Here is a 19506-nt window from a genome sequence, read left to right as displayed (position 1 = left end):
GAGTACTCTATCTCCACTTAAGATTTTCTCCTAGCACCCACCTGCCTTTATTACTGCATGTCCTATCACCTGAAGGAGCCCTGAGGACTGATACTCAAGTAGGCTCTGTGAGATAGGGACTCTTAGTTTTGGTCACAACTGCGCCCCAATGAAGGAACACAGTAGATATCAATATATATTTACTGACTGAATGAAAGAGATAGGAATAACCGTCCTATAACACACAAACATACAAGTACCTTCCTATAGGCTGTGAGCAATTACTGCAATGGGAAAGGTCCCCTAATTATTTGTGAATGCTCCCTCCTGTGATGCTGACTGACATCGTGAGGCCAAGGAAGCAGGATGGTCTCCTCCACCATGCTATCCCAGGGTTACAGACAGGCCCCAGTTGCTAAGAGAAGGGGTACAATGAGGAACTCAAAATCTGGCAGAGGCTTTTGAGGGCCCTTACTCAAAGAATGAAGATAACATTTAGGCAATTTAAATCAGAGGTTAAAAACTGGTGGCCATTGGCTCAAATCTGGCTTGTACATAGTGTTTAAAATTGTTTTTGTTTTGGTTTTGTTTGTTTTTGGTGGTACTAGGGTTTGAACTCAGGGCCCTGTGCTTGCTAGGCAGGTGCTGTACCACTTGAGCCACACCTCCAGCCTAAAATTTTTAAAATTTAGTCACACATTTTAAAATTAGAGAAATTTGGGTTGAGGTTATAGCTCAGTGGTAGAGTGGCTTGCCTAATGTGTATGAGGCCCTGGGTTTTATCCCCAGCATGGCAGAAAAACAAATTCCTATGCAAATCTGGCTTTCTAGAGTATATGAAAAACTGGAAGATAAGGTAACAACAGTTTGGCTAGGAGTAGTGTGCACTCTTCAGTTGACCTCAGCCCTCCCTGGCTCTCATGCACTTAAATTTCCTGCTTGGTTTTTATGGACATCTGAGCTTGCAAACCCTGCTCTAGAAGACCCAATGAGCTCGATGTTGGTGGCTTACACCTGTAATCCTAGCTACCTGAAAGGCAAGATCAGGAGGATCAAGGTTTGAGGCCAGTCAGGCAAAAAGTGAGACCCTATCTCAAAAAATACCCAACACAAAAAAGAGCTGGTAGAGTGCCCGCCTAGCAAGCATGAGGCCCTGAGTTCAAACCCTAGTACCACTACCAACAAAAAACAAGGCCCCAAGGAGAAACACAGACTTGGTCCAAGAAGCCCCAGCGGTTAAACCCTGATCCAGCTCGGGCTGTGAGCTGGGCCCTCTCACCTGATAAGTCAGTGATAGCGGGGTCTGCCAGTCGCCCGTAGTGTGCCATGAGTTTCAGCTTTGTTTCCTGTTTCCTGTGTTTCTTGCCCACATAATGTTGTTGAGCCATGGTGGGGTCGTTGAAAGTGGCATGGCAGAGGCTGCAGAACTTGTCTGGGTCTATCATCTCTCTATTCTGGTGCAAGGCTAAGGTGGAGGCCACAAGGAAAGGATTTGTAAGGCGTTTCGACAGAGCTGTGGTGAGAGAGTTTAAACAGAAACAATGAAAAAACCCAGAAGGTACCAGGCTTTCAAGTATACTGAAGAGCAAGACAGGCAGTATCACTAGTTAATCACACTTGCAAATGTGGCACTGCCTGTATAAATCACACAGTGAACACCTTCTCTAATTGGAAAAAGTAGGAAGATTTGGGGAAGCCCAAAAGCTTTAACTACTCAAGGTACAGGTCCTGATTTTCTTATACCCTAAAGAGGCTCTGACTTCTGTCATCGAGTTGCCTGTTTATAAGACTTTCAGAATTCCAGAATTTCCTGGAATTCAAAGCAAGTGGGATAAAGATTGAGTATTTTATTCCCATCTTTAAAGTATCTAGTTATAGAGCAGGGACCAAAGCTTTGATGTACATGTTGAGGTTCTGAGCTCATAGAGTCAGACAATCATACTAGGGATACCTTTTAGGCTACACTGCATTGGAGGCTGAATGAGGGAGAGAAAAAGATGACATTAACAATTAGTTATACATTTTGAACATGCATTTTGTTTTCTTTTGGTCTTCATACCCAATGAAGGGCATGTTATAAATTGCTACATTTCAGAGAAAAACCAAAGCTTGGACAGGTAAAATGACTTGCCCAGTATCACCAAGCTAGTGAGAGAATCCTTGCTCATGTTCTTTGCTATGTTGGGCTGCTGGACCTGAAGGCTACCATGATCCTTTCACTTTTAGGAAGTATCCCTCACCTTGCTCAATGGATCGAATTCATCAAAGCCTCATATGGGCATCTGTATAAGCTTCCTATGGGTTAATATGAGTCGTGATGTTGACTGTAGGCTGTGCTGCTGCCTTGTAACATAGATGAATGATTCACTAACAAGTCCACGTAGCTAGAATGGTGTTTACCTAGCAACTACTGCTATAGACATAGGGGGAAGAACTGTTACCAGTGGTAGAGGAGGGGTGGGTGCACTAGCACTCACAGATAGATGAGATGGCTCAGAACCTCTCTCATCCCTCTATCACTTCAACTGGGAACCTTTTGAGAATGTTTTGGTAAGCCAGACAACATTTGCTGGCTTTCCCACAACAGTTTTCCAGTATAGGAATCTCCATTTCTCTGGCTACTGATTGTTTCGACAAGTTAGCAAAGAGCATGTTGTAGAATATTTTTGAAAAAAAATTCAGTTTTTAGTGTTGAGTGAATTAAAAAAAGCAGGCTATAAAGTAATTGGTTTCTTATGTCCTCAAGTTTACAAAACAACAAAAAAACCCAAGTAATTCCATGGAAAAAAGATCAAAGGTATAGAGAATAAAAAGTGTTTTTAGTATTTTCTAATTTTCTACAATTAATGCAGATTTTTGGCATCAGAAAGAGAATATAATGGTCACTGAGAGATAAAGGTAATTCTTTTTTTTTTTTTTTTTTGAGACAGGGTCTCAATGTGTAGCTCAGGTTGGCCTCAAATTTGAGATTCCCCTACCTCAGTCTCCCACATGCTCGGCTTATAGGTATGTGCCCAGCTAAGGTCATTCTTTAAAATACACCAACGAGAAGCATGAGGGGTAAATGGTTAAGTAAAGCTGCAGGAACTGCTTAGTGGACATCTAAAACCAATGAGATCTACAGAGTTTTCTCAAGAAATACCCTGAAATATGGAGCGTGTTCATCACGGATGTCTACTGTAGTGTTATCTGTAACACCAAGAAAAGGGGAGGGGAAAACTTAAAGGTTGAACATTAGAGGAACAGTTAAATGTACGTAGTTACTAAAAATGTTTACAAAAAAGTTTGTAATAACATGGGGAAATACAAATGCTGTATTAAAAGTAAAAGGAAATTGTATGTACAATATGGTCATGTAAGTATTAACAGATACCTGTGCAATCTACATCAGTGTACAATGGCATTTTGGAATGTTACCAACATATTAACAGTGTTCCTCTTGGTGGTAGGATTTGGGTGCTATTTTACTTTTTTGCATTCCTTGAATTGAAATTATTCATAATGGGTGTGCATCAATTTTATAAAAACAGTAGTTATTTAACATATATGCTTATCTGCACATATACATGGAGTTAATCTAGATATACATAAAACAAATACACAAACAAATATACACACATATACATACAAAAGATTACAGGAGAAACAGTAGTTCAGAATGTTAACTGGGTATCTTTTTTTCTTGGCAGTACTGGGGTTTGAACTCAGGGCCTCATGCTTGCTAGGCAGGTACTCTACCACTTGAACCACTCTACCAGTCTTTTTTTTTGTGATGGGTTTATTCAAGATTGGGTCTTGCCATCTATTTGCCTGGGGCTGGCTTCGGACATTGATCTTCCTGATCTTTTATTTTGAGTAGCTAGGATTATAAATGTGAGCCACTGGTGTCCGGCTCACAGTGGATATCTTGAAATGGTAAAATTATGGAAATTTTTCTTTTCATTTATCTACATTTTCCATATTTTTTATAACACGCTTATATTAGTTTTATATTAGACATGTTTATTTTCAGGAACAGAATTATAAACTTATGAACTAACATGGACTTATGCTTAAACTATAAAAATCAAATGAAAATAAAAGCAGGATACGAACGGTGCTTGTATTATGATTACAACTTTTTTTTTTTGGTGGGACTGGGTTTTGAACTCAGGGCTTTGAGCTTGCAAAGCAAGTGCTAAAGCCATCTCCAGTCCATTTTACTCTGATTATTTTGGAGAAGGGGGTCTCATGAACTATTTGCCAGGGCTGGCCTGGAACTGCAATCCTCCAGATCTTAGCCTCCCAGTATCTAGGATTACAGTGTGAGCTTCTGGCACCCAACTGATTACAACTCTTTAAACACATATTTGCGTATGGCGAAGGCTGAAAGTGAATATGGAAAATAACTTGTTTAATATGGAAGTTTTTGTTTTGTTTTTCAACAGTACTGGGGTTTGAACTCATGCTTGCTAGGAAAGTTGCTCTACCACTTAAGCCACTCTGCCAGGCCAGGTATGGAAGTTTTAGGATCAGGCATGTTTCAGAGAAAGATAAATATATGACTTTATAAAGTTTAGTTCTTAAGCTAGTTTTCCTTGGCCTAATGCTTAAACATTGTAGTACAATGACTGGCTCTAACACTGACCTGACTTTTTTTTTTTTTGGCAGCACTGGGGCTTGAACTCAGGGCCTCACACTTGCTAGTCAGGCACTCTACCACTTGAGCACTTGAGTCCCTCCACCAGCCCTCAATATTGACTTTAAACAAAAGCAGTCAGTACAAGTAGAAGTTAATGATCAATCAACTATAAGCAACCATAAGCAAGGTCAACAGGCATGTTCTAGGTTGTGGATGCCTGATCAACAACTGCATTTTATTAGATAAATAAAGATAGTGAATTCCACTCACTATCTTAATGGTGATAATAATATTACGACAACAGTAGTAACACCTGTTATTTAGTGAGAATCTAATATGTCCTATGAAGTAGACAGTGTTGACATTTTACAGATGAGGAAAACTTAGACACAAGTCATACAAATGATAAACAGCAATCCCAGGACTTAAATCTGGACTTCTGTGACTTCAAAGTTCATCTTCTATTGTTTCATATCATGAATAACTACATTTGAGTATAATAAGAGGGTGAAATAATGAGATTTTCTACCTGATCTTCAAAGCCTTTCAAAACATTGTTGTCATATTTTTATAATATGGTAAAACAAAGAGGATATTAAGTACTACAAATAGTGTAGTCTACTTGGTCCAAACCAGAGAAGCAAAAATTACTAAGAAAAAAGTGCAATAAAGATCAAAGAACTCTTACTTTTGATTAATTGCAGTTAGCAGAGGTTAAAAACCCCACCAAGTCAGGAGTTAATGAGATGAAAGTGAGGGCTGAGCCCCAGTGGTGACAAGATAAAGGAAGTTATTTTAGAAGTCACTGCACTGGGAATGAATTCACAGCAGCTGCAAACAGCTTGCTGGGCAGTAGTGGCGGCAATGAAGTACTCTGCTTTGAAAGCAAGTCCCTGTCTTGAGAACAGGCAGCTTTTGAGGATTAAAGTGAGCAGGGCATAACCTGAGTATGTGAAAAGGACAAGGATTTGGCTTTCAACTTAGAACACATAGTATTAAGAGCTGGTGGATGGCGGGAGGGAAAAGCAAGGGAAGGTGACAGAACACTCTCATGATGTGCATGGCCTAGAGAACTCTGGCACTCCTAAGTTATAATTATTGGTAAGGACAAAAGCTTAGGCTAAAAAGCTTCTACTGATGGAACCAAAGAAAGGGAGGCTAAGTGAGCACAACTCTGATGCTGCATTTTAATGAAGCAGGGTCAACTTTGCTATTTTTAAGGGATCTCAAAAGCAGTTCAACCTCTCCAAGTCTGTGGCTCCAGTGAGCACTTCTGGGAGCACATGGCAGTGGTGCCCTGAGGACAGGAGGGGTCCCAATATAGCACTACTCAGGAAAACCAGTACCTTCCACCTTAGTGGATTGCTGCTTCAGCTTTAAGTTCTTTGCGTGGGTCTTCCCCAGGTAGTGCGACTGGGCCACAACAGGGGAGGAAAAGGTCATGTTACAGATGGGGCAGCACTGGTTCTTGTCTTTGCTTCTGCTGCTCTTCTGGTTGGGAGAAAGAACACAGGTCTGATCATGCCACTGCCCGGCCAGAAAATCTTCAATGGTTCCCCAATGCCCATAGGATGATGGGCATTTAAAACCCCCTTCACGCGACAACCCCCAACCTACCTTTCTGGACTCTTCTCCAGCTATTTCATGCCAGGTTCTACCTAGTATTCCCCATTTTATTCTGTTACTTCCTGTATGTCTATAATGTTCTTTCTTCCTTTCCTGCCTGGCATGTCTGCTTAACCTTCAAGGCCCAGTTTAAAATCAAATGTTCATCTGGGAAACTTTGACTCAAGTAAGTAATTCCATAAACAATTATCAAGCCCCTTTGTGTGTGTATTCCAGGAAGAATCAACCCTGTTCCTTCTCTGTACTATAAGAAAGGACTAAGTAGATCTCTATTATGTTTCCTGCCACTATAAACCAACAGTATCACAGCTTAGGAGACTTCTGTGAATGTAAGTGCAATGTTGGGTGTGAACTGTTTCACTCTTCTGTTTTGTTTCCTAACCTTGTTTCCTGCTGGCATCTGGCATGCAGTAGGTGCCCAGGGTTTTTTGAACAAGCACCACTGGGTTTTATCTGTTGATTATGATTAGGGTTCAAAGTGTATTTTAAGTGATGAGCTCTCCCAATCTCTGAGAAAGTTTGATTTCTGAATAGGGGATTCATTCAGCATTTCTCAAGCTTGGCACTATTGACATTCTGGGATTGATAATTCTTAGTTGGTGATAGGTGCTGTGATCTCATTTGAACTACTCACCCACCCCAAGAGTTGAAGGAACTGAAGTGTAAAGAGGTGAAGTGACTTGTCCATGGTCACAGAGTTGATCTTTTTTTTTGGCGGCACGGGGGTTTGAGCTCAGGCTTCACACTTGCTAGGCAGGCGTTCTACCACTTGAGTCACTTTGCCAGTCCTTTTTTGGTTGGGTATTTTTTTGAAATAGGGTCTTGCAAACTATTTGCCTGGGCTGGCTTTGAACCACAATCCTCCTGATCTCTCCCTCCTGAGTAGCTAGGATTATAGGAGTGAGCCACTGGTGCCCAGCACAGAGTTGATATTGTCTTCCTGAATTCTAAATCATGAAAGAGAGCACATGAGTTCAATAAATTTCTAGAAGGGATAAGCAAGGCCCTTCTAGACCACTGACCAGTAAAATAGGAATCAGCAGTTTGTAGAGTAAATTCTTATTTATTGAGCATCTTCTGTGAACTGGAATTTTACTTGACAGTATCTTATGAGGTAGGAATAATCTCCACTTATAGTGAAGTTCAGAAAGGTTAAGTGACTTTCCCAAAGTCCCCTACTCAGTAAGTTGCAGAGCTGGGTCTGCTGACTTCTCATCATGGTATTCCTGAGGGACTGGGGGATATTTCAGCATAATTCTTACAGTAATTCTGATCCAAAAAGGAAATACAATTATCTCCCAATCAATGGAGGCATTTGTTCTTGTTTATTCAAAACATTCAGCTGCTGAAAGCTCTTTTCCATGGCTCTCAAGAAAGTAGACAGCCTGGCTTCCTTTTACTTTCTTTTGGGAAGCTGCTTTTGCTGTTCTAACAAACCACTGAGTAGTAATGCATAACAGTGGTTTACTTACTGAGTAAATATATATAAATATATATTATTTATAATATGTGCCAGGCTCAGTGTTTTCTCATTTTAGTTATGAAAAATCCTTAATAGGTAATTGACATTAGCATCCTCACTTTTATAGAGGAAGAAATTAAGGCTCAGAGAAGTATTAAGAACTGCTCAAGTTACACAACACGGCCACGATCTGCAGCCAAGTCGATCTGACTCAAAGCCCACGCTGTTTCACCACACCACCCTGCTTGCTGGCTTCATGAGGAAGCAAGCGATTTCAACATGGCAGCTGTATTACCTGATCTGAGTCTAGCCTCTTCGTTTCCCCCTTTAATGTCTCCATTCCATGGATTGCTAGGTATCTCTTCACTTTGTTGGCATGCTTTTTGCTCTGTAAGAACCCAGGAAAAAGATCAAAGATAGCCAAATGCCATTTTTTTGTTGAAGGCACTCAAAAACACTATATATTTTTTTTAATCTTTTTGGTGCTGGGGATGAAACCCAGGGCCTTGAACATGCTAGGCAAATGCTCTACCACTGAGCTACAGCCCAAGCCCTTAAAAACACTAGCTTTTTCACCTGATTTACCCTCACAGAAACTTTTGAGGAGGAGCGGGTGGGGGAAGAAACTTAGTTTATTGAGTTCCTACTCTGTGCAAGGCACTTTACATGCTATTAAACTTAATCTTCATAACAATCTAACTTCTTACACATAAAGAAACTAAGGCTAAAGATGGTGAAGTTTTTTTGCCCAAGATGACTAACAGTTGTGATTCAAACTCAGATCTATTTAAAATTCATACTTCATACTATACCATGCTGTAAGGGAAGATGCACATATAATGATCCTGATTTCAATGGGAAAGATGAGACTCAGAGAAATTAAATCAGTCTTTAAGTAACAAACCAACATGCATGAAGGCAATATCAGGAGGCTAAGAAAGAATTACAGTTTACCATGCAAGCCAGGGAAAAGGAGAGCATGGCACTGGGTCTGAAAAGCAAAGCAGTGTTAAAGGTATGATGGCATACCTGATAATGTGCCAGCTTCTGGGACTCAGAAATCAACAAGGCGCAGCAAACTTTACACTGGGTGTTGGTGAAGAGACACTGGTTCTTCTGGATCATGTGTTCCACTACAGAGGGAAAAAGAAAAAATCAGAGTTGACAAACTACCTCAACAGCACTATCTTTGGACAGTGCCACATCAGTACATATACAGACCTCCCTGCCACTGCTATCAACACTTATGCTATATTCTCACACCACCTGTATTATTACTTATTTCATGTATGCCAATTTTCTTTACTTTTTTCTTTTTTTTTGTAAAGGGATCTTGTTTTGTTGCCTAGGCTAGCCTCCAACTCCTGGGCTCAAGTGAGTCTCCTGCCTCAGTAGCTGGGACATAAATATAGTTTGCAAGACCCCATCTCCAAAATAACCAGTGCAAAATGGATTAGAGGTGTGGCTCAATTGGTAGTGTGCCTGCTTTCCAACAGTGAAGCCTTGCGTTCCAACACAAGACCCACCAAAAACAAAACAAAACAAAAACTCAACAAAAACCCACAATCAAACAAATAAAGAAAAAAAACCAATACAAATGAAATAGGCTACCATGGGGTGTGGCTTCGTGGTAGAGAACTTAGAGCCCAGCATGTCTGATCTCCAGCATCAAAAAAAAAAAAAAAAAAAAAAAAGAATAGATCATGCAACTGGTAACTCATGCTTGCAATCCTAGCTACTTGGGAGACTGAGATCAGGAGGGTCATGGTTCAAGACCAGCCCAGGCAAAAAGTTCTTGAGATCACATCTCAACAGAAAAAAGCTGGGCATGGTGGTATGTGTCTGTCTTCCCAACGAGAGGGAAGTGTAAAATAGAAGGATCACAGTACAGGCCAGCCTGGACAAAAAGTGAGACCTTACCTTCAAAATAACCAGAGCAAAAAGGGATGGAGGCTGGGCTCAAGTGGTAGAGCCTAGCAAGCATGAAGTCCTGAGTTCAAACCCCTGTACCACCAAAAACAGAAAAACAAAAAACAATTCCACCTAGATACTGGTGCTAAGGGCTTGGTGTGCCCCCTAAGACAACTATGAAGAGAGGTTTTAAGACAGGCAGTATCCAAATGATACAGTTTTTCCAAATTAAAACTGAAAGACTGGAAAGGGAATAATAATTCTCACTATTGTGATCTGACTTTAAAGCACCTAAAATCACCTGACATATCACACAAGTTCTATATTGTGAAGGCTGAGGTTGTGGCTCAAGAGATAGAGTACCTGCCTAGCAAGCATATGATGCAAAGTTCAAACAAACAAACAAACAAAAAAAGGTTCCACATTGTAGGAAACACAGTATATTAGCATATTAGCCTGTGTATTTTTAATTGTTGGGCCTGGAGAACAGATCCTTCCCTCTTTAAAGCAGGAGTAATCTCACCCAAGACATGAGCTCCAGCATGGCACCAGAAAACTGGGAGGGAGAACAAGCCCTAGTCCAAAAAGTGGTCAAGATGGCTTGGAGGGAGGTTCTTGGTGGAGGACTTCTAAGATACTTCTTTCTATTCCACAAGACTGAAAACTTAATTATGCCAGCCTTTTTTTTGCACAGAAGGACTGCTGTCTGGCTGTGTTTCTACTATTAGGATCTCATTCATTACCCCATTTTCCTCCTACAATGTTAGTGGATTTCTGTGAAAGACCTTGCTTGTCTCACCTGTACTCACAGAAACCAAGGGAAATGGTCCAGTGATTAGAGCTGGGCCAGAGCTACATTTACTTATTTATTAGTTAATTTACTTACTCATTCATTCATTCATTTTTGTGGTGCTAGAGATTAAACTGAAGGCATTGTGCAAGCTAGAAAAGCACTTGCTTTACTACTGAGCTCAACCTCAGCTTTACAGCTTCTTTGTTTTTTGGTGGGACTGGGGTTTGAACTCAGGGGTTCATGCTTACAAGGAGGCACTCTACTGCTTGCCAGCTCCAGGGCTTCTTTTTGTTTGTTTGTTTGTTTCCAGGGCTTCTTGAAGGATGTAAGAAGCTCTTCAGCTGGGCACTGGTGGCTCATGCCTGTAATCCTAGCTACTAAGGAGGCAGAGATCAGGAGGATCTTGGTTTGAAGCCAGCCAGAGCAAACAGTTGAGAGACTCTATCTTGAAAATACCCAACACAAAAAAGGACTGGTGGAGTGGCTCAAGGGAGTAGTGCCTGCCTAGCAAGCATGAGGTCCTGAATTCAAGCCCCAGTACTGCAAAAACAAACAAAAACCTGAGAGGTTTATGAAGGAAGGAAGTTAAACCCCACAGAGGGAAAAACAACTTCAGGAAGACTGGAAGTATGGCTCAAATGCTATAGTGCCTGCTTTACAAGTGCAAAGCCCTGAGTTCAAACCCCAGTCCCATGAGACACCAGTGGCTTATGCCTGTAATCCTAGCTACTTGGGAGATCAGTATTGTGGTTAGAAACCAGCCTCGGCAAATAGGGCTGGTAGAATGACTCAAGTGGTAGAGCAACTGCCTAGCAATCATGAGGCCCTGAGTTCAAATCCTAGTCCCAGCTGGGCACTGGTGGCTCACGCCTATAATCCTAACTACTCAGGAGGCAGAGATCAGGAGGATTCTGGTTCAAAGCCAATCTGGGCAAATAGTTCATGAGACCCTATCTCAAAAAATCCTTCACAAAAATAGGGTTGGTGGAGTGGCTCAAGGTGAAGGCCCTGAGTTCAAGCCCCAGTACTGAAAAGCACAACAAAACACCAAAAACATGAATATCAGAATTTTGAGAAAGTGGCCTCACTGTATATCCCTGGTACCTTGACACCTGCACATACTTTGTATCTAATAGGTGGAAAAGATTTAATATGGGAAATTAAGTGCTTAGAAAATCACTGGAAAGACTGAAGGAATAGTACCAGGTTGGGTAAGAAACAATGACTAAATGTTCCAATAGGCTAATCAGAGTTTCTGAGGCATCTTTCTCAGCTTTGCAGGAAGCAGGAACCCTTCACTGTCAACTGAACCTGCCTCCCAACCTAAGACGCTGAAGAATGGATGTTAGAATAGTGATAAAGATCTCACAGCTCCATGACCTTTCTTGACAGCAACAATAGCTAAGAGGCACAGGAATAAGGTCCTTACTACACTTCTGCCTTCCAGATATTGTAAGTTATATGATTGACAGGATTTAATGTATATTCAGTCTGTAGCTGATTATGAGGTGGATGGGGTAAAGGCTATCTGGTATATGAAGTACAAGGTTGATTTTCACAGGTTCAATTAAGTAGGGACTGAGAGAAGTAGCATAAGACAGCAAGATAATTCATAACCTGGGGGCTGGGAGTATAGCTCAGTGGAAGAGTACATACTTAGCCCTGGGCTCAATCCCCAGCATGCCCACCTGAAAGAAAGATAATTCATAAAACTTAATAAATTTAGGGGAAGTAGCATCTGGGAAAGGAAATGATCACAATACCCCAATCCAGATTACATTTGTCTTTGGGTAATTTATGGTGCCTTAGGTTGACTTAGGGCCAAGATGACTGGTCACAGAATGACTAAACCACCTCCTATATTCCAACTAAACATTACTAATCCATAATGACTTACTTGCTATTCCTTGGGTCCAGTTGTGGCCTTAGGCTTTTTTGTTGTTGTTGTTGGGGGGAGTAATGGGGCTTAAACTCAGGGCTTTGCACTTGCAAGACAGGTGTTCTACTGCTTGAGTCACATCTCCAGTACTTTTTGCTCTGGTTATTTTGGAAATAAGGTCTTGCTTTTTGCCTAGGCTAGTCTGGGCCACGGTCTTCCTATTTTTAAGTTGCTGGGATGACAGGCATGTACCACCATGCCCAACATTTTTCCGTTAAGATGGGGTCTGGTAAACTTTTTTGCCTGGGTTGGGCTGGCCTCAAACAGTGATCCTCCCTTATTTTAGCCTCCCAAATAGCTAGGGTCTTAGGCATGAGCCCCTGGTACCATGTTTGTGGCCTTAGAGTCTTAACTCAGCTCTTTTGAAATTCATCAATGACTAGGTTGGCTCTTAGAGAGAGATGAACCTAGTCAATACTCTGCTTATTACGGCTAGGTAGGGGGCAGTGGGTTTGTAGGTACAGTTATACTTAGAAAGCAGCAAATAACTAAAGATTCTAGGAAAGGGAGGTTGGATTTAATATACCCATGGGTGAGTCTGATTAGGCAGTGTAGTTTGATGGGTAGGAGGGCCTATAAGAATGAGTCAGGCCAGGTGCTGGTGGCTCATGCCTATAATCCTAGCTACTCAGGAAAGCAGAGATCAGGAAGATCTCTGGTTTGAGGCCAGTCCAGGCAAATAGTTTACAAGACCCTTTCTTGAAAATATGCAACACAAAAAAGGGCTGGTGGAATGGCTCAAGAGGTAGAGTGACTGCCTAGCACGCATGAGGCTGTGAGTTCAAGCTTCAGTGCTGCAAAAATAAATAAATAAATAAAATAAAAATAAATAAAAAGAATGAACCAGACAGCTGGTCTCATTGAGGCCACTTAGCCTTGGTACTTCTGTTATTTATTTTGTGAATTTATGTTGATGTTCTTGAGAAGCTAAACTTTTTATTCAATGAAAAAGGCCTGAACAAAGCAAATGCAAGGGCGCGGGGGATGTGAATCTAAAAGGTTTCCCACTTACAATATGTATAATATTCTATATCATATATGTTACGAAAATAACATAACCCAACCTGGAACATGGAAATTCTGAAGTTGAAAGTATAATAAATGAGCCGGGTACCAGTGGTTCACACCTGTAATCTTAGCCACTCAGGAAGAAGAGATCAGGAGGATCGAGTGGTTCAAAGCAGCCTGGGTAAACAGTTCAAAATACTCTATCTTGAAAAAGCCCTTCACAAAAGTAGGACTGGTGGAGTGGCTCAAGGTGTAGGCCCTGAGTTCAAATCCCAGTACTACACACACACACACACACACACACACACACACACACACACAAAAGAAAGTATAATAAATGAAATGAAAATTTACTAAAGGAGTTAGATTCAAAGGGCAGAAAAAACAGTAACCTTGAAGATGGACCAAGAGAAATATCCAATGTGAAGAACAAACTGAAAAAAGATTGACAGTAGTATCTGGAAGATGGAAAAAGAGCTTCAGAGATTATGGGAAAGCATCATACAATAACGTGTGTAAGAGAATCTGGAGAGAAGAGAAAGAGATAGAAAAAATATTTGAAGGATTAATGTTTGGAAGCTCACTTTTTTTTGGTGGTACTAGGGGTCAAACTTAGGGCCCCATGCTTGCTAGGCTGGTGCTCTACCACTTGAGCCACACCTCCAGCCCCTAAGAGTCTATTTGAGATCAATTTAGATGTTTTTTGAAGTCAGTGGAGTTTCTGTTGTTTCTTTCTTTTTTTTTTTTTTTGCAGCACTGGGGATTGAATTTAGGCCCTCACACTTGCTAAGCTGGTGCTCTACCGCTTGAGCCACGCTGCCAGCCCATCTTCCATATATGGTGAAAAACAATTAATCTCCACATTCAAAATTCTCAAGGAACCCAAAGTACGATACCAGAAACTGATCTTTCAACCAAATGACTGATTACATACACTGGAATAATTCAACTAATAATTACTTCTCAAATGAAACAATGAGGCTGGAAGGCAATGGAATGTCAAAGTGGTGAAAAAAGAACAAAATGTCAACCAAGCACTCTATTTCCAACAAAACTACCCTTTAAACAATATATGAAGTGAAAAAAGCTAGCCACAAAAGGCCACATATTGTTCAATTCTATTTACAAGAAAAGTCCAGAACAGGTAAATCCATAGACATAGAAAGAAGGTGAATAGTTGCAAGGGATGTCTCAATACAAGCTTCTTTCTGGGGTAATGAAAATGTGCTTGAAAGTACACAGTGGTGACAGTTGCACAACTGTGAACATACAGTCACAGAGATACTTTCTGAGAAGTGCACAATTAGGAGATTTCCTCACTGTGCAAACATCAAAGTGTGGACTTACACAAATCTAGATGGTACAAATGGGCGCTGATAGCTCACGCCTGTAATTCTCGCTACTCAGGAAGCAGAGATCAGGAGGACTGCAGTTTGAGGCCAGCCCAAGCAAAAAGTGAGACCTTATCTCAAAAATATCCAACACACACAAAAAAGGGCTGGTTGAGTGCTCAAGTGGTAGAGTGCCTGCCTAGCAAGCATAAGGCCCTGAGTTTAAACCCCAGCACCACAATAAATAAATAAATAAAATAAATAAATAAAATCTAGATGATATAGGTCAATCACTTGATGTTGTTGGTATCTAAATGTAATTAAGAGACACTGTGAACACAAGATATATGAAGCTACTGTTGGGTAACATGGCATACTATTTTACAATACATTTTTTTTTTAAAAACAAGGAATATATTTTAGAGGTGTTTTGGGTTTTTTTCCCCCTTTCTTTTTTCTTTGGTGGCTCTGAGGCTTGAACTCAGAGCCTTGAGCTTGCTAGGCAAGCACTGTACCACATGAAGGAGTACCTGGGAACAGTTGTATGATTGGCAGTGCAGCAGGTGTGTTTATGCCAGCATCACCACAAACACGTGAATGATGCACTGCATGACATTACAGTGGATGTGATGGCACAGGGGACAGGAACTTTTCAGCTCCTTTATGGGGCCACTGTCACACATGCAGTCCATAATTGACGAAAATGATGTTACACAGAATATGGTTATAGTAAAAACCACTGAATGGCACATTTTTTTCCTTTTTTTGAGGCAGGGTCTTGCTATGCAGCCCAGGGTGGCCTGGAACTTGCTCTGCAGCCTGGGGTGGCCTGGAACTTGCTATGCAGCTTAGGGTGGCTTCAAATTCATGACCCTTGTGCTTTAGTCTCCTAAAGTATAGTATTATAGATGTCATCACATGTCATGTCTGAATTTTTTTTTAAATTTTAATTTAAAAAAATTTTTTGGGGGTGTGGGGGAGGTGGCCCAAACAATGCATACACATGTGAGTAAATGTAGAAATGATTAAATTAAAAAATTTAAAGATTTATAAGTTTTCTTCTAAAAAAAGATTTTTTTTTATTGTTGTTGTTCTGAACATTGAACCCAGGCCTTTTGCATGCAAGGCAAGCACTCTACCACTGGTCTGTATCTCCAGCCCTGACCAACACATCTTTTTTTTGGCAGGTCAGGGATTTGAACTCAGGGCTTTGCGCTTGCAAAGTAGGTGCTCTATCACTTGAGCCACTCCTCCAGTCCATTTTCCTCTGGTTATTCTGGAGATGGGGTCTCTTGAACTACTTGTATGTCTGTTCTTAAACTGCGATCCTCCTGATCTCAGCCTCCCAAGTAGTTAGGATTACAGGCATAAATCACTGGTGTCTGGCCTGATTGGCATAACTTTAATTGGTGAATTTTATGGTATGTGAAATTTATACTAGTAAGCACTTATTGAAGGGTGAAAACCCCACAATTACCCTTCAAGAATGAAGGCAAAATAAAAAAACATTCCCAGAAAATGACTAAGAACTCATTATTGGCTGGCCTGCCTTGCAAGAAATTTTTAAAGCATGCCTTTCAGGATGAAAGGAAGTGACAACAGTGGTACCCAATCCAGAGGAGGAAATTGAAAACAACAAGAATAGTAAATTTGGCAGCCAATATAAAAGATTCTATAGTATTTTTTCCCCTAAATTTTAAAACACAATACTCTAAACAAAAAAAGGAAAAAACCCACAATACTCTTCAAAGCAATAATTGTGACACTGTATCATTAGATTTGTAACATATACAGATGTAATATACACAATAAAGGCTAAGTATGGTGCTGCATGCCTGTAATAGTGTTTAGGAGGTAGAGGCAGGAGAATTGCAAGTTCAAGGCCTGCCTGGGCTACATATCAAGACCTTGCCTCAAATTAAAAATGAAAAAAAAAAAATACAGGTTGGGGATGTATCTCAGTGGTAAAGCACCAAGTTATGATGCACAAGACCCTGGATTTTATCCCCATCAATGCAAAAACAAAAACAAAAGTGAAATAATAAAATATATGTGATAAAATAGCACAAAGGAGGAGGAGGAGGAGGAGGAGGAGAAGGAAGAGGAACCAGAGCTATATTAGAGATTTTTTTTTTTGAGACAGGGTTTTACTATGTAGCTCAGGCTGGCCTGGACCTCACTATGTACCCTAGTCTGGCCTCAAATTTGAGATCTTCCTCCTCCTGCTGCCTCCGTCTCCCAAGTGCTGGGATTACAGGTGTGTATGATACCCAGCTTGGAGAAATATTTTTACATTTTATCAGAATCAAGCCAGTATTAATTTGTAGACTGTGCTTGAGTTACGATGCATAGTGTAATCTCTAGAGTACCATTAAGAAATGAAAAGGAAAAAGTTGTTGGAAAAAAAGTTGTTGAATTTTTAGTGTACATTAAAATGGTACACTAAAAATACTTAACATAGGGGTTAGGGGTATGGTGCAGCATCTGCTTAACATGCAGAAAGCCCTGGGTTTGATCCCTAGCACCTCAAGCAAAACAAAATAAACAAATGACTCCCTGCCAATTTAACAAAAAAGTCAGTAAGAAAGGAAGAGAAGAATGAAGCAGAAAGGAGATAAATAGCAAAATGGAAAATGTAATTTTCACATTGATATCAATAATTAAATTAAATGTGAACAACCTAAATAGCTACACTCAATGCAGACAACTGTCAGACTGGAAAAGCAAGATCTCAAGAAGCTATCTATGAGACACATCTAGACTTGAAGATACAAATAGGCTGAGGATGAAAGAATGGAAAAAGAAAAGCTGGGCATGAAGGCTATTAAAAAAAAAAAAAGAGAGAGGAGGAACAGAAGATATACTAAGCAAAAGTAACCATAAACAGCTAGGAAACCTACACCTGTAATCCTAGCTACTCTGGAGGCAGAGATCAGGAGGACTGAAGTTCGAAGCCAGCTGGGGCTAATCGTTCAAGAGGCCCTATCTCAAAAATACCCAACACAAAAAAGGGCTGGCAGAGTGGCTCAAGTGGTACAGCACCTGCCTAGAAAGTGTTAGTGCCTGAGTTCAAGTTCCAGTACCGCCAAAAAAAAAAAAAAAAAAAAAAAGCACTAAGATATTATAATCTATCTATCATCTACCTATCAATAAAAGGGCTAATATATCAGGAAGATATAAAAATTATATAAATGTACATGCACCTGATAACAAAACCTCAAAATACATAAAGAAAAAAACTTACAGAATTTAAAGAAAAAGTAATAAACAAAACAACAGTTGGAGATTTCAATACCTTACTTCTAACAATTGAAAAAACAACTAGTTAGAAATCAGTTAAGAGTTGAGAAAAACATGATCAACCAACTTGATACAAGTGACCTATATAAACACTCCACCAACAACTGTAGAGTACACATTGTTTTCTAGCACACAAGGAACATGCCAGGCCTTGGGCTGGGCGTGGGGGGGGTTGTGGAGTGGTTCAAGGTGCAGGCCCTGAGTTTAAACCATGGCATACAAAACAAAAAACAAAACCATGCCAGGTCTCATTACACTTACTTATTTATTTTGCAAAGCAGGCACTCTATCACTTGAGCCACACCTTCAGTCCATTTTACTCTGGTTATTTTGGAGATGCGATCTTCCAAACTGTTTGCCTGGGCTGGCCTCAAACCTCAATCCTCACTATCACAGCCTCCCAAAAGCTAGGATTATAGGCATGAGCCACTGGAGCCCTGTGATCTCACTACATTTAATTAATTCATGGTGCTGGGGATGAAACCCCTGGGCCCCAAGAATGCTAGGCAAGTGCTGTTCCACTGAGCTACATGTTAAACTCAGGTCTCACTGAATGTACCAAGTATGTTCTTTGAACACAGTGGAATTTAATTAGAAATTCACAACAGGAAGAAATCTGGGAAATTTCCCAATATTTGGAAATTGAATAAAATGGATCAAAGAACAAATTATAAGGGAAATTAGAAATTGTTTTGAAAGCTGGTCATGGTGATGGAATGCCTAGCACTTAGGAGGTGGGGACAGAATTGCTAGGTTGAGGCCAGCGTGGACTATATAGGGAGACCCTGTGTCAAAAAACCAAAAACATAAAAAATTATTTTTTTGAATTAACTTAGAGGAAAACACAATATACAAAAACTGATGGGATAGGGAGGGGGTGGGGGGAGGGGGGAGAAGTGACCCAAACATTGTATGCACATATGAATAAAAAAAAAAAACACTGATGGGAGACTGGGGTGTGCTCAAGTGGTAGAGTGCTTGTCTAGCAAGCACGATGACAAGTTCAAACCTCAGTACTGAAAAAAAAAAATGATGGGATCCAGCTAATGTGGTGCTCTGTAGAAAAAACAAATCAGTTTCTCCTACTATACTATTCAACAAAGAAAGCTTCTGTGACCAAATGTTTGGGAGTTTCTCCCCCCCACACATCAAATAAGCCATCAATTCTTCAGTGGACACCACTGTGTTCTCTGTTTCAATTTTTACACTATCTATTTGGAGAGTCTATCAAATCCCACAGGTTGAGGGTTCAATCCCATAATTCTCCCTTCGCTTCTAAGTCCTCGGGTTGCTTTACCAGTGCTTCTGATTGGCTGTTTATAAATGTGGGTTCCCACAACCCCCTCCTTGGATTTGATTAATTTGCTAGAGTTGCTCACAAAATTCAGGGAAACACTTATGTTTACTGACCAAGTATAAAGGGCATTTTAAAGGATACAAATAAACAGCCAGATGAGGAGAGACACAAGCACAGGAGCTTCCATTCCAGTGTCGTTGGGTATGCCACCCTCTGGGCATGTAGATGTGCTCTTGTTC

The 19506-nt window shown here is 40.5% G+C and overlaps 1 protein-coding gene across 4 annotated transcripts in view; it reads right to left on the bottom strand.

Moving 5' to 3' along the window:
- The window catches only part of Znf346 (zinc finger protein 346), a 45525-nt gene that overhangs the window by 21414 nt on the left and 4605 nt on the right, over window positions 1-19506 (bottom strand). For 3 of the 4 annotated variants that reach the window (XM_020162781.2, XM_020162783.2, XM_074058724.1), the window contains exons 2-5: window positions 8718-8821; window positions 7984-8076; window positions 5947-6091; window positions 1259-1492 (exon numbers count right to left, since the gene is read on the bottom strand). In XM_020162781.2, coding sequence (XP_020018370.1) covers window positions 1259-1492; window positions 5947-6091; window positions 7984-8076; window positions 8718-8821 — 576 coding nt within the window. The remainder of the gene's footprint in view (window positions 1-1258; window positions 1493-5946; window positions 6092-7983; window positions 8077-8717; window positions 8822-19506) is intronic. The other variant, XM_020162782.2, reaches the window with a different exon arrangement.

This window comes from Castor canadensis, chromosome 16 (assembly GCF_047511655.1).
Source record: "Castor canadensis chromosome 16, mCasCan1.hap1v2, whole genome shotgun sequence".
In the NCBI taxonomy this organism is placed as follows: domain Eukaryota; kingdom Metazoa; phylum Chordata; class Mammalia; order Rodentia; family Castoridae; genus Castor; species Castor canadensis.
This window is presented reverse-complemented; position numbering and strand designations above follow the sequence as displayed.